We start from the raw sequence: 14,664 nt of genomic DNA on the forward strand, positions 1-14,664 counted from the left end.
GGGAGGCGGACATGTGTATCTGACCAGCTCCTACAACGAGCAAGACATGCAGTTCTGGGAGATGTCAGAAGGAATACCGATCGGCTGTCCTGCATGCGAGAGGTCGCTGATCTCGGGGGGGGCCAGCAAGGTGAGCAAATTGGGGGAAAGCATGCAGTCTTCAGGGGGGGCAAAGTCAATGGATGCGGTTTTGGGCACTTCAGCAGGCTCTCTCCGGTATGTTTTACACTTCTGCGCGCAGAGCCGCTCCATCATCACCAATCTGAGTCACTTCTGTCCGTCTGTCCGTCTGTCCGTCTCGTCCGTCTGCCGCCCGGCAATTTTATTTCTTCGATGCGGCACACGGCCCCTGGCCGTATCCTGCACCAGCAGTGGCAATCTCGGGACCGCACTATTGAAACTCTGGCAGACATCGGATGACTGCTTTGTCTCCCCAAGCCGCCCTTCCTCGAACGCCCTTCTCGAGCAGTTCCAGCACCCTGAGATGTTGTGTTTCAGCCTGCCGACCCCATGGGGGCTTCGTCGCTACCGCCTGGGGTATCGATAAGCCCAAGACATCCTGTGAACGGACCCCGCCAAAGGCCCGAGAGATGTCTGGAATACCACTTCTGTCTTGCCTCACTCTTTTACTCTCTCTGGGAAGATCCGACAGGCTCACTCGCGGTCAGGATCTACACATGCATGATGCCGGTCTGCTGTGGTTGGGGTTGAGGTCGAGGTGTGTCGCTAGGGCAGCTTGACAACCCGGCGTCCAGTCCATCGACTTGGTGTGCGTCCAGGGTCTCGATAGCCTCTTCTCTTGGTTGCGATGTAATACAGAGAGGGGGTCCCTCCCGCCTCCGCGCTTGGGGCCGTTTGCTCGGGTCCATCTCCCTTGCACCTGTGATGGTACCTGATCACCGGCAACGAGTCAGACGCTTGAGTGGCAAGAAGCTGTCGGCCGTGGCTTTAGAGAAATCCATGTTCCTGGGAGACGCGCTCCTTGAACGTTCAACTGTCATGTCGTTCCTGGACGCGGAAGCAGAGCACACAAGCTGGTGGGGCGAAGACTTGGCCCGTCGCGCTTCGAAGCTTCTTCGCACTCGTTCGAGGTTCGGGCCCAGGCAGGCGGGATCCCCGCAACGGTCTCCACCTACTGTGAGTGGAAAAAAATCAGAGCCAAAGCATGATAAACCTCCTCATCAACATCCGAACTGGTGTAATGGCTAACATTTGACGCTCTCACCGTCAGGCTCAGGGTTCGATTCCCTGGTTCGGAATGAGACGCTTCGGCGATATGCTTTTGCCCCTGCGCTTGATCATTTTAGTCCAGGTATCCCCCAAAAGGACGCAATAGTCTTCCGATTGTGACTTTTTGCGTGCATACATGTATATGCCGGGCCTGGTAATGGGTTCATCGTACCTTTACGGTTGATGGGTTGTGAGCCACGTTGCCAACATGGACAGGGTCGAGAACAGACTTCCGCATAGGCTGGACATGGCTATGAATGTATATCGCAATGAAGTCTTCACGCGTGCGCGAGGCGCTTCATTGAACGGGACATTCAGCACTCAAGTAGGATCGCCTCATGCCGTGACTGGGACTATTGTCCTCACCGGATGACTTGCAGGAGCATGGCTCCCCTTGCATGGATTTTTGCACCCTGTCAAGTCTGTCAGGTTGATCAAGCATACAAATAGATAATAGGTTTCAAGGGCAACTATAATGAGATAAACTCTATGGCATTTTCACGTGGCACGCCCCCGTTGTCACCGCCAAAGCCCGGACCATCGTATACGTGTTGAGCTATATGCGGAGGCAGGGCAGCATGCCGTCGACCCATGCGGGATCAAACGTATTTGATGTATCGGAAAGCTTCTTCCCAGCTTGCTGCTCTCTGAGCTGGACGGCATTTCAGAACGGTAACGAATCGAAAGAGGACAGGGAAGGGGCTGACAATGGTACGCCGTGAAACCATTCAAGCCCCTGGCCGAACTCTCATGTGAGCATGATGGACGATGCACGGCATCCTCGTTAGTCGATACTCGTGTCGCAATTGTGTATTCCAGCACTTCCACTGCCATGTTGCGAACCAGGCATAGTACGGACCTGACATGTACACCTCAGCAGGCCGTACGTGGCTGACTGGCCGGCATCATCGGCTGGTGGAGAGCCAATCCCAGTCACTGCCATAATGCATACGAGGCCCTGCGCACTTCTAATCCTGTTTCCACCACTCAAAGGTCTGAGAAACTCGCATTTCAAGATGAGATAAAAGTCTAAAAACATTCCGACCGAACCCTCAAGGCCGGAGAGCCCCGTGTAACCTCGCAATCGTTGCCTAGTAACCCCTCTCTCTATCCACCAGATTCACCAGCTCCCCACCATTAAGCAGCCTCCCGAGGTTCAGCTCCACCACGCCCAGGACCCTCTCGGTGTAGTTGCCGACGATGGAGCTAATATGCGGCGTAATGATGACATTAGGCGCCTTCCAAAGCGGGTGATCGGCCGGCAGCGGCTCCGGATCCGTCACGTCGAGCGCCGCGCCGCGCAGCTTGCCCGACTCGAGGGCAGCGACGAGGGCATCCTGGTCGAGAATCGCGCCGCGCGAAATGTTGCTCACGAAAGCTTTGCGACTCGCGAGTATCTCAAACTCGTCAGCGGAAAAGAGGTGTCTTGTCTGGTCGCTGTTCACGAGGTCAGCGGTCAGGCCCCATGGACTGGGTGAAGTGGTCCACTGATGAGGACTGCTATACGCACGTCAAGGGCAGGGCGACGACAATGATATCAAGGTCCTGCTTTAGGAATTCGTGCAGAGAGGCCCTATCGAGGCCATGGTGCCACGCGGAGGGGTACTCTCCTTCAGGGTCGCCGGTGCCGGGCACAATGTAACCTATGTCCTTCCTCTTCTCGGGGGTATCTTTGGGCGTCGCTGTGAAAGCGACGACATCCATGCCCAGAGCTTTGGCGATACGGCCGACTGTTCATCGTCAGCCAGCCTCCGGCAGAAGTCTCTACAGAGAATACTACTGACCTTGCCGCCCAATGGCGCCGTAGCCGAGGATGCCGATACGTTGGCCAACAACGTCGCGAACGGACCAAAAGTCGTTGAGGCCGCCCCATGTTGACTCCCGTTGCAATTCGTTAAGGTAATTATACTTGTGGTTGTGCACCAGGGCCGTCATGACGACCCATTCAGCAATGGGTGGGCCAGCGACGCCCCGCGAGTTGGTCAACGGGATGGTAGAATCAGTCAGGATGGGATGGCCCGCGATATGATTTGTGCCAGACCCGGCAAAGTGTATAAACTTGAGTTTGGGAGCATCTGCGGCTGTAGGAGGTAGGGCAGAGAGGGTGACAAGGACTGTCTTGTCGGCGAAGATGGCTACCGCCATGTTAGATGAAGATCTCGAATGGCATCAGTCCAACAGGCTGTCGAGGCAGCTCACCTTTGTCAAGTTCACCAGGACCCCACCCCGCCTTGTCGGGACCGGCTGTCGTGATCCAGGTTGTTTCGATCCGAGGGAACTTCTGTTTTAGTCGAGCCAAGGCCTCCTTCGGCTCGGGCACGGGCAGCGCGAAAAGAACACGCTCAATGGAAGGCACACTCATGATGGTCTATGTTGGAAATGTCTATGAGGGCTTGGTATTTGAGAGAGAAGCGCGAGAGAACATGCCGAGTTGACGTGGTGTACAGATGCGTGTCCAACACCGGGCGATATTGCTTGATCAGCAAGTATGCCGTGCCGCGAGGTCGGGATGACGTGAGGTCAGAAATCCTCCGAGGCCTGATAACCCCGCACATCGTAAGCCAGAGGCGCAGAACACAACCAACTATCGCATTGCGAGAATAGCCAATTCTCAATTGGAACGGGCGGCCCGGCGTCATGATGCCGATAGCATCCCGTCGGCCGGCACAGTTGTGGTCATGCGCGAGCCGGGCCTGGGGAATTCCGAGTCCGATGCGTCCCTGCAGGTTGGTTGTCCCTGTCCCATATCTTTTCGGGCGTCTGCCGAACAATAACAAACAAGCCAACACACGCATCTGTCAATTAAACATGTGGGAGTGCCACAGCAGCCATCTCGAACTCAATCGTGGGATCGAGTCACACGACCAGAACCCTGACCTCGGCGACTGGGAGAGGTCAACTCTTCCTTCTTTCGTCAAGAAAAGCAGACATCGCAAACTGCGATCGAGAAAGATAATGGGCATCAGAACAGGTGGCTTTCACTGCATCGACAAGTCAATTCCGACAAGGTCCCAAATGAACATGACCCTGAATGTCTTGCAAAGAAAAGTCTCACGGAGAGATCTACCCGTAGGGGCTGGTTGCACGGCAGATCTGTCGTCCGACATGAAAAACCAAGGAGCAGGCTGTCGATGAGCAGGCGATTTCTCGATCGCAACGAAGAAACAGAAAGAGGGGACCCGCGACTATATGTGCGAGAACAATGCCAGCTCCCAGTCAGACCCTATTCTCACCAAGACATGTCTCTACTGACGCTGACCTCGTAGCGGGGAATCTTCTCCGTGCCTTGCCCCAAGCTCGAGACAAGATGGACGTGATGTCCTGTCATGGAGAGCGGCCTATGTCTCGCACGACCTTGACTGTCTCGCCTGTCTTGCAGCCGCTCGCGTGGTCCCCTCAGGGGTTGAGCCCAGCCGTGACAACTTGCTTCTCTCGCCCTGTTTGCCGGACTGCTGAACCTGTCTTTGATTTGCTCATTGAGCCCCCACCCCAGGCAGTCTACCTAGGAGGGTGTGTCGACAGTTGAGCTGCCAAGAACACCAATGCAGGTCAGAGACAGGGTGCTCAGGGCGAGACACTAGATCGCCAGGTTAGCGTCCCGGGGCGGCGTCCAGGGGGGGTGGGCAAAGTCGATGGATTGAAGACCGAATTTGAAAGCTTTCCCCATATGACCGAAATGAACATGGGACACGGCCACCCCTTAGAATTGACGATCGGTCTGTTCCCCTGTAACCCGGCGAGGCCGATCGTGTTGATGACCCCAGAATGATCGCGCAGCCAGCTGAAGATTCGCAGACCCGCTATTGGATGCGAAGTGGGCGCGCCTGGCGTTCAGCTGAAGTCGGTTGCGCAAAGATCGCACGCAAGCTTTGCTTTTTCCCGCTTTGATAGTTTAGGCGGTCGCTTCGCCTCGCCTGGCAGCAGTGATCTGTCAAGGAAGCCACGGTGATTCGACTGGGCCATTTGTCGGCTGCCAGCGTTGTTGTATTGCACCATGTCAGAAGCCTCTCCTGACACATTGCAGCTCCATACGGGAGAAAAGAGGACGGCTCTACCGACGGCTGCCCGTTTCATCGAACCACAGGAGGAAAAACAAACAATGTAGTCTGGGGCTACCGTCAACTGTCGGACGCGGTCCAAGTCATGGCATGAAACCTTCATCTCCAGTATCGTGACGACCGATAGTGAGCCATGCTCTGCTGCGTCACCACCTCGAGCTTTCCCGACCAGAACAGATGGGGCTCTGCAGCAGCCCCCTTGTCTGTGCCGGCCCTGTCTCTTGCCTTCTCGTACGCAGCTCGTGTCTTGAGGCGGTGGGCTTTGAGTGCTGTAATGACGTCGTGCATATTGTGCACCTCGGCCTTGCTTGGCGTACGAGCAGCTTTTGGGACCACAATCGCATTCCAAGCAGCGTAGAACAGGAGCGCGCCGGCCGGGACGCCCGCCTTGACGTGTGCCGGGGTAGCGGGTCCGACGATGCCGGTCCTCATCGCCGGGTCCCACAGCGCCGTCATGTACGCGTTGACGGCGGCAGAGGTGCCTGGGACACCGTTGCCGATCCAAACGCGAGCTTCGTAGGGTTTGCCCGCCCATCTCAGCGTGTGGGATACGTACTCGCTGGTGTTTGGAGTGTATGGCTCGTGCTTGAATCGGGCCGAAGGGGCCGTGCCGGCACTTGGGGGGACAGCGGCTGACGTCTCGGATGCTGAGGTCATGTGCGGGGCGGCAGCCATGGGCCGTGGGGGCAGCTCCGGCCTGGGCACAATGTTCTCGTTCTGGAAGAAGCTGAAGCCCTCCTCAATGCCCATGTCCATGAGCCGATTGGCGTCGAGGTCATCTTCGTCGGACCAGCCGGCGGGATCCTCTACAGGATCAGTCTCGAATTCAAGGCGAATATGCCGTATGCCGCGGAGCACGGCAGGGCTGCGGCGGCGGCGGGCGGATGGGCTGGTGACACCAATCGCCTGCTCCTGGAGGGCAGCGAGCCTCAAGAAGTGGGTCAGCTTCGAGGTCAACGGTCCGACTGAGCGCCGAGGGATCTTGGTGAGCGTCAGGGACGTCAGCCGTGGGTTCATATCGGGCGCAAAGGCCTGTGGATAGGCCAACTCGGAGAAATCGCGGATCATCGTCTCGGCGAACCAGAGGCGGGCCATTGTTGACATGCCGGTGGTCTCAAGTGTTGGTATCTGTGTGACGAACGAGTGATGTATGCGGAGGGCTTGGAGGTTGGACGAGAAGACGGGGCGGAACATGTGGGCTAATCCCAAGATACCATACATCTTGGTCCCCTTGGGCCATGCACTCGGCCAGGGTACGCCATAGGTTTCCAGCAACGGCGCGTCGCAGGCCAGGGATTTCAGCTGGCCAGGTGTCGTGCGCAGCAGCTTGTCGACACCCAAAGAAGTCAGTCGGTTTCCAGTCAGGTCGAGATGAGTCAGGCCATACGGCGCCGCGCAAACGTCGAGCTGAGTGAGCTGGGCATCGTCTGGCGCCGGGTGGTCCAAGCCGCCGGCGAGAACTGTCTTGATGCTAGCGGCCGCGTCAGTCCTGAGCGTGGCGCGACCGTCAGAACGAACCGAGTCATGGCCGTGGACACCGTCGACTGAATAAGCGGGGGCATCGGCGAAGTACCGGTCTGGATGGCAAAACTCGGCGCTGACATCGGACTCCCGGATGAACATGAACGGTCCGTACGAATCATCACCTGGGTCAGCTGACCTCAGCAGCGTGCCCTCGACCTCAAAGTGTGCATCAGTGCGCAATGACGTCGCGCCGGCATGCATGGTAGATAGAGCAGCAACAATGCTGTTGCTCAACTTGTTGTCGCTGAGGTCAAAGCTCCAGAGTTGTCGCCGGAAGGCTTCGCATAACGATTCGACCGCGCTATCATCGAGTTCTCGGCCTTTAGCCTTGAGGATCCTCAGGTGGGGCAATCCACCGGGTGCCTGTGCCGTGGTCAATAGACTCTGGAGAGACCCGGGCAGGCACGACACGTTAAGATACACTATGTTGCGGAGGAAACCGGAAGTGAAGAAGGACATGGACAAGTGGGCATCGCAGTCGGCAATGCTCAGCAAGAGGGGTTGGAGGATGCCGCCACGGGCATGAGTCGCTGCCAACGAGGCTGGGTCAGCCTCGACGTGACCGTCTAAAAGGATGCATCGAAGACGGGGAAATAGTGTTGGCAGCCTCCTAAACGTTTCCGGAACGGTCTTTGGGCTGTCATCGCTCGAAAACTGAGTATTATCCTTGGCGAAGTCGCGAAAGTCGAGCACGGTCACAAGGCGCAGGACGGAAGGCCTTGTTCGAGGTGCACGGACGAAGACGAAGTGAAAGTACCAGTCGAGGTCTGAGCATGTGAGCGGCATGTAGCGAGACGCAGAGACAGATTGCACGCTGAGGACTAACCGTGACTCGGCTCGAGACCAAGCACTCGCACCGTTCGCAGCGGATCGTTCCACAACCGGGGCGCAAAGACGCTGCAGAAGTGACTGTTCACAGAACAAAGGTGAGGATAGTCGGTGACAGCGACATAGGGCGCGACCAACGCCAGCCAGTCGAGGCGGCTGATGGCATCCTGGTAGGAGGGCGGCTGCTGGTGGCGGTCTTGCCGATGCACCATGACGATTGGGAAAGCCTCGTCAGCGACGAGAGTAGGCGTCTCTGGTTGATTGCTCTCACGCCTCCGCCGCTCTTGTACTTGCTTGTGCCCGCAACAATCGCTGAGTGTGCGATGCAAATGGTGGTGTGGGCGTTGGCTGTGGCGCGTGCAGCGAGGCTAGGCAGGAAGAGGGTTACAACAGGGAGCCGCAGGCGATGACCTGCATGGAACAATGGCAGAACGATGTTTGGGAGTTCCCTGCTGACAGGGATAGGGATGGGTTGTTCGAAGAGCGGTCGAACAATGTTTGGGTTGGGTGTATTGGGATGAGGGAGAATGATGGCGCAGATGATGGCGCGATTCGAGGCTCGAGGCTGACTTGACGTTTCGATTGATGTCAACGGTCAACGAGGGGGTCGATCGGTCAGTCGGTCGGTCAGTCAGTCACTTGGCTGGCATGGTCTCGGCGAATCGACGAAGCGTCATGATAGAGGGTGGGTGGGGAGGGTGCGAATCCATCAGGGCCTCGGTCTGGTCTTGGGCATTTGAGCTGGACTCTGCTGATATGAAGAGGCGGCGACAATGGATGTGTTTGGACGATGGCGATAGGTTTTGGGACAAACCAGACGCCTGCCTCGGCCATGGCTCTCAGCGGGCGCCGGGCTGGAGCAGGGGCTTCAGGTGCTTCAGCAGAGGCAGGGCCTGGCCACTTCCCTGAAGCCCTGAAGCATTGCTGATTGAGGCCCCAAAGATGGAGGAACTGGGAGCAGGAGAGACCTGCGGCTGCTGTCATTTGACAGAGTGCAGCGAATCACGGTGGGGAAGCACGACCACGCCACAGCTGAAGCTCTCCGTCCACGGCATGGGCGCTCACAGCATTGGATGAATCAGGTGGCTTGACAGGGCTGCAGATGTAGCTGTCCATTGGCCACAGCCCTCTGATAGACCCACCCTCTGCTGGATCGAGCGCAGCGAAGACAACCGGCAAGAACTCCCCAGATCCCCCCCCAGATGCCCCTAAACCCAAATCGCGGTGCAGGGCCCCAGCGCCCCTGACGCCACTGGGAAGGCGCGCCCGAGGAACCCCTGTGCACATCATTCGCCCAACCATCTCATCGAGGACGACACCCAAGGTACCTAGCTCAAGGTACCTTACCTTACCTGCCTCAAGATCGACGACACGCATCACCTGCGTGTGGTTGCACAAACTGCTGGCCCTTCCCCCGGTTGCGTGTCACCTCCATCGGCGAAAACCGAGAGTATGCAGACAAAGGCGCATGGTGGGTTGCACTATATTCTTCCAGCACACTTCGAGAATAAGTTCAGGAGGTCAGGCTGACGCGACAAACGCACACCGTGGTGAGCAACACGCGGGACGATGCACAAACGATGTATTGACAATACAAGAGCACCGCTAGGTGACCCTGACGTTGACGCAATGGTCACCAGTCCACCCCGATATGCGATCTGGCCAGCCTTCCCTCGCTCCAAGTAGTGTCGAGCCATGTAATGATCTGCAGCACTGCTGCCCACAGATCTCGAGCTACTGCAGGTTCGGCCTAGATCGAGGAATGGATGCTCCGTCAGCGGTAGGATGGGGTGGGTAGTCAGGTAGTCAGGTAGTCAGGTAAACAGTAGGTACCTCGGGCGAAGAGGGAGGGTTGGTGTGTTACACTGAGGGTTCCCCGATCCCCTTCTGACATGTCACGAGCTTCCGTCCAGCACGCGCTCCCACAAGAGGGAAAGGCCTGGCTGACGATGGGGGGCCACACCACCAAGGGGAGGAGCCCCCGAGAAACTTGCATTCCCCCTAACGCGCGCAGAACGTGCAGTGGGCTGAACGGCCGCCGGTGAGTGGAACGCCTCGACCAACCCCTAGCCTATTCGTCCCGTATTCACTCAAGGAAGGTACCCCGCGGCAGCGACAACCTAGTCCCCGTGATGGCTTCGTCATATCCATTGTAGCTGATCTGGGAAGCCTTCCCCGAGAGACGTGGATCCCACACCGATCGCTTCGGAGGCGGGGAGCGAGCGTGCCTCTACCTGGTCTCGTGGCTGCACAGCAGATCTGGCTGGGCTGAAAATGGATGCAGCCCATGAATGAGAGCTCTCCAACGGGAGGAAGAGGGAGAGGGGGTGAGGCAAGTAAAAAGAAAAAAAAAAGTACAAAACTTCATCATAGCTCAACGATCGTGAGCATCTAGGCTCGCGCGACGAAAGGGGTTGAAAGAGGCGCGGAAAAAGTGAGGAAAAGTGAGCAACATAGTGTTGAAAACTGACAGCTCAACTTCTGACAGCGACAACGTACGTCCACCTACGTCGTCCGGCATGCCGAGGAATACGGAAACCTCGTCTCCCGGGCCCCGCCCGCCGCCCTGACGCTACACATCACAGCGTCACGGGTGGCTTTCCCCGTCCGTCCCTGTCCTCATCGGCGAAAGCACCATTCCCTCCGGAGGCCTTGGGTGGGCAAAGTGCTCCACCAGTGGTACGCAACGGAGGAGGTGGTGGAACGGGTGTCGTACGCGAGGGGGGGGGGGCGGCTAGCCACGAAGAGAAAGCGAGACTGAGGAAGGCTCTCCGGTGCTCCAGACCGGCATCCAGTGCTGATTGACATGAATGAGACATCATGGGGCCGCCCACTACGGCCCGCGGTTAAGCGGAGTTGGTGTGTTGTTGAGCGACTACAGCGGGAGAGAGGTCCTGAGAAGGGGACCTGGGTGGGGTTTTCGTGGCGCCCTCAGCAATAAGGTCGAACGAACCGCAGGTGAGGCTTCCTTGGAAAAAAGGAAGCCTGTCTCGGGACTATCGGGATTTGAGCTACGAATCTCAGACATGCCAGGCAGTGCCACCGAGGCGATCTTTGCTCCATGTAGGACAAGCCCTGCCTGGTGCCCGTCTAGGGCGCGATATGGGCCAGGGGTAGAGGTGGGTGGCGTAGGTCCTGGAAGCGCAGGGGTAGGGGAGGGGGGGGGGGGCACTGCTAGGTTCGCCCAGCCCGAGGGTCTCATGACTACAGGTAGTTCTGGCCGCTCCGAGCAGATGGCTGCTGGGGACGAATGTTGCGAATTTCCGCCCCATGTTGAGTTCTTTGCGCTCCAAATAAGGCAACACAGTTGCAGAGAAAATGGAGACGTGGGCGCGGTGAGGGTGTTTTCGGAAATGCGCATGGAATTTTGCCCATGGCACAAGGTTCACTAGCGGCAGTATTCGGGGTTTTGGTCTGCCATGCGCAAAGCCGTAAATTTGTCTCTATCTTGCCCGACTACCGTGACGACAATAATGCTTTCCACCTATACCCCGCGACTCTTGCCATTCACCGACTCTCAAATGTCCGTTGCGAGTCTCTGTCTATGCCCCCGCCGATTGTGGGTGAGCTGAAAGGAAAATGATCCATGCAACCCCGTAATGTAGAAACCCCGTTTTTTCCGTCTTGCCGCCTTTCCATCCTCGCCCCAAAAATGGTCTTGGTATTTCCTCCCGCGTATTCGTCTGCAGTGAGGAGATTGAGATCAAGCCCAGAAAATCAGAAAGTATGTCCCTTTTCCCCATAGGAAATAAAAAAAAAAAAAGATTGAGAAAATCAGTTCCGGCTGCACATACTCTCCCCTCTCTCTTCCACCAAGCCCTAAGATTATGCACCGGCCACTAAAAGGCCCCGTAACGGAAAGAGAGAAAAAAAATGTCCAATTGCGCCGTGTGACGAGTACAGCAAGAATTAGTACATGGTATTTGAAGATGTGAATGACGATGTTGAGAATGTGGTGAGCGTGTTTCGTGTCCGAATTGATGCGGCTTTGCGTAGTTGTGTGTGCGTGTGTTTGCTTCTTTGGTTGCGATTATGTGTGGCAGGGGGGGTTGATCAAGGTGGAAAGGGAGGAGTTGGTGGGCCAGAAGCGAAACGAAGTAAAAGGTGGCGAGGCCGGGCGCCAAAACAGCATGTGAAGTGACGAAGAAAGACTGTTGCTAGGCCTTGGCAGTCCTGAGACCCTTCTTCGTGTTGCGGGTCTTGCTTTGCTTGCACAACTCGTCGTACATCTGAGCTGCCTCTTCGTTGTATGGCGTCCTTGTGCTCTTGCCGTCCTTGTGAATGCGGAGGTGCTGCTTGAAGTTGTCGAAACGGTCCTTGAAGACCTTGTGGCAACCATCAGCAGGGCAGGTGTGCATCTCAGGAGTACCACCAATGCCATGGGCGCTGTGATTTGTTAGTTGGTCACTCTCGATAGTTCGGTTTGGATGCATGGTTGGAACTTACGCCCTCTGGTGCCTCTTCAAGTGCTCCTTCTTCTGGTATGTCTTGCGGCACCCCATGAAGTCGCACCTCTCGCGAGGACGGGGAACCACGCGGCGGTCGACGTAGACAGAGTCGAGCTCATCCTCTGCAGAGTGGTGGTCAAGCTTCATGGACCTGAGCTGTGCCATGGCCTCCGAGTCGTGCTGGCTACGGTACATCATCTCACTCTGGTGCCTCTGAAGAGCCATCGTCCTCCGCTGCGCCTCGGTCATAGTACGACGACGGAAGGACCTCGATGGAGGAGGTGAGGGTGAGTCGTGATCGCGCTTCATCGACATGGACTGGAGAGGAGAGGGGGATGGCGTGCCATGGTTGCCAAACATCATGATGGGGCTCTCGTTGCAAGGCCACATGTTGACGGCGTGATTTGGTGTAGAGCTGGGAAGAGAGCGACTGGGAGTGGGCATCGTGAAGGGGGAGGACTGGAGATCCTGGGGCATAGAGGCATACTGGTCCATCATGGTGGCCTGTACGGGTGACATGGTGGTCATGCACTGCTGGTTAAGTGTGGCCTGAAGCATCGTATTGTAGTCAATGTCTATGCCAGAGAAGTGGCGGCGGCTGGGTGTGAGAGGCATGGAAGCAGAGTACTGAAGAGGCATGTCCATGGTGCCGGCTCTGTGATAGTGTTGGTGGCTGTGGTTCTTGTGGTGTATCGGCATGGCAGCCGCGGCAGGCTCAAAGCTGAATGAACCGTGAGAAGAGAAGGATTCGCTGAAATCAACTGCGGAGGCGTGGGGAGTAGATCGTCCAGACCGAGGAGTGAAGGGATCGCAGGAGTCGTAGGTCGGTGAGGAAGCAGAGCTGCTGCTGAGCAAGGGAGTGTTGAAGTCGAAGCTGGGATCACGGACGAAGCAAGCATCCATAATGTCGATGGAGCTGCCCTGTTCATGGGACCACGACGAGGGGATCATTGTGATTTGAAGAGAGCGTGAGGAGATTTGGTGTGTGTGCAGGTCTGTTGGTCTCCCTGTGTATGTGTGTATGAATGTTTGTGTAAGGAAGAGACTTGACGACTGTCGAAGACGAGGTTGTCCAGGAACGGATACTGGTTAAGAATGATGGGATGATGGGAGCGTTCCTGACGAGACGGGGCTCTCTAAAGATATATGAAAGGAAGAGCCCAAGGAGTGGAGAGATGAAGATGACGCCCTGAGAAGCTGATGGACGGGACTATCTTCACGAAATGGGGTAATAGTGGGCGGCAATACAGCCGAAGGAGAGACACGAGAGCCCCAGAGTGGAATGTATCGAGGCTACGTACGCGGTAGCCCAACTGACCGAAGGGGCATTCGAAGGAAGGGGTGACGGTAAAGGTAGGGGTGGGCAATAAAGACGCGGGTGTGTGGAGTAAGGTAGGAGGAAGGGTGAGAAGCTCTAATCTAAGTTGACTGAGTCGATGGCTGACTATCGCCCGCAGGACCGCATGGGCAGAGATGGTTCGCACAAGAGGGCGCGCCGTTTGTTTCGCTGTTCCCTTGGGAAAGCAATATGTCGTGGCCGATCACTGGGCGCACGCCAGTTCAGATATGCCCCGCCGATGGATTGCCATAGTCTGGAGAGAAGGGTGAACGAACGTAACACACCCAGAAAAGCGAGCAGAGCATGGCAAGCAAGGAAGGCGAACCATGAAAGGTACTCACGAATCAATCAAGTGTTGAAGCCGTTTCGAACGGCGAGCATATCGACAACAAAGTGCTGCCGTGCGGCATCTCTCTGGTACTGTCCGTTTTTTTTCTGGGGGGGGCGAATATAGCCACTGGACTACGTTTGGTGACCAAAAAAGACCTTGTAAAGAAGACCGTGTGGCAGACGGTGTATTTCGAGCCGACCTGGTCCTGGACGGATGGCATCACGCACAGCCTGGCTGCGGGTGGACATGGGATGGAGGGTAGCGACCTTTCTCTCGGGACCAGAGGGACTGGGGAGGGGCCTGCACGGTGGACGAGGGGAAGGGCCCTTGTCAACGACAATGCTATCACACGCCCCCCTCCCCTGTTTTTCTGACGATACCCCTGCTCGGGGTGTGTTGAAGCACACACACCCTCCCTCCCCTGTCGACTCTCTTTTGCTCTCGAAGTCTCTTGGCCTCTTCTCTGGCTTTTTGCTCTACCCCTTCCTGCTACCCATGCATGCTCGTGAGACAGAAGCAAGGTACCTGCAGGAACCGCTATGCTCCTTCAACAGAAATTGTTCACTTACTTGTCTGGCCGTCTGTGGAGATGTGAATGTAACAGAGGGGGGACGAGGAGGCAGGTGAAGGAGGGAGAACAATAGAGACTGAAGGCCAAGGGCCGTGTATACGCAAAGACGGTGGGCGTTCGATTCGACTGGGGACGACTCGGATGTCTCTGACTGACGGCCAGGCGACGATGGGGCGATATCGCCATTGAAGGTTCGGATAGAGCATTGACGAAAGAATAGCGTGAAGGAGGGAGAAGCGATGCGAGATCGCGATGCAGGCACAGAGCGTGTCGTGGCGCGGCTAGATGGGGCAAGCGAAAAGTTGTCGTACCGAGCACTTACAGACAATCAGACA

At 56.8% G+C, this 14,664-nt stretch overlaps 4 protein-coding genes and 1 non-coding gene across 5 annotated transcripts in view; 1 reads left to right on the forward strand and 4 right to left on the reverse strand.

Annotated features, from left to right (window-relative positions):
* Positions 1–252, reverse strand: part of VDBG_05783 (predicted protein) — a gene marked incomplete at both ends in the record, with an annotated part of 831 nt that extends 579 nt beyond the window's left edge. Inside the window, one exon of the mRNA XM_003004624.1 lies at positions 78–252. Coding sequence (XP_003004670.1) covers positions 78–252 — 175 coding nt within the window. The remainder of the gene's footprint in view (positions 1–77) is intronic.
* A 935-nt stretch (positions 253–1,187) lies between these two features.
* Positions 1,188–1,259, forward strand: VDBG_15121. The gene has a single exon. It is a non-coding gene; the product is annotated as a tRNA-Glu (tRNA).
* Positions 1,260–2,321: 1,062 nt separating this feature from the next.
* Positions 2,322–3,592, reverse strand: VDBG_05784 (2-hydroxyacid dehydrogenase; the record flags this gene model as incomplete). Its single annotated transcript, XM_003004625.1, has 4 exons — positions 2,322–2,667; positions 2,741–2,960; positions 3,015–3,365; positions 3,430–3,592. 4 exons carry the CDS (start codon positions 3,590–3,592, stop codon positions 2,322–2,324), a joined length of 1,080 nt encoding a protein of 359 aa, XP_003004671.1.
* A 1,795-nt stretch (positions 3,593–5,387) lies between these two features.
* On the reverse strand, positions 5,388–7,852 carry VDBG_05785 (conserved hypothetical protein; the record flags this gene model as incomplete). The annotated part of the gene is made up of 2 exons (XM_003004626.1): positions 5,388–7,579; positions 7,639–7,852. The coding sequence occupies 2 exons, from the start codon at positions 7,850–7,852 to the stop codon at positions 5,388–5,390; spliced, it is 2,406 nt and encodes an 801-aa protein (XP_003004672.1).
* A 3,206-nt stretch (positions 7,853–11,058) lies between these two features.
* VDBG_05786 (hypothetical protein) lies at positions 11,059–13,208 on the reverse strand (the record flags this gene model as incomplete). The annotated part of the gene is made up of 2 exons (XM_003004627.1): positions 11,059–12,026; positions 12,087–13,208. The coding sequence occupies 2 exons, from the start codon at positions 13,037–13,039 to the stop codon at positions 11,798–11,800; spliced, it is 1,182 nt and encodes a 393-aa protein (XP_003004673.1).
* Positions 13,209–14,664: the final 1,456 nt, after the last annotated feature.

Source organism: Verticillium alfalfae, genomic scaffold, assembly GCF_000150825.1.
Source record: "Verticillium alfalfae VaMs.102 supercont1.6 genomic scaffold, whole genome shotgun sequence".
NCBI lineage: Eukaryota > Fungi > Ascomycota > Sordariomycetes > Glomerellales > Plectosphaerellaceae > Verticillium > Verticillium alfalfae.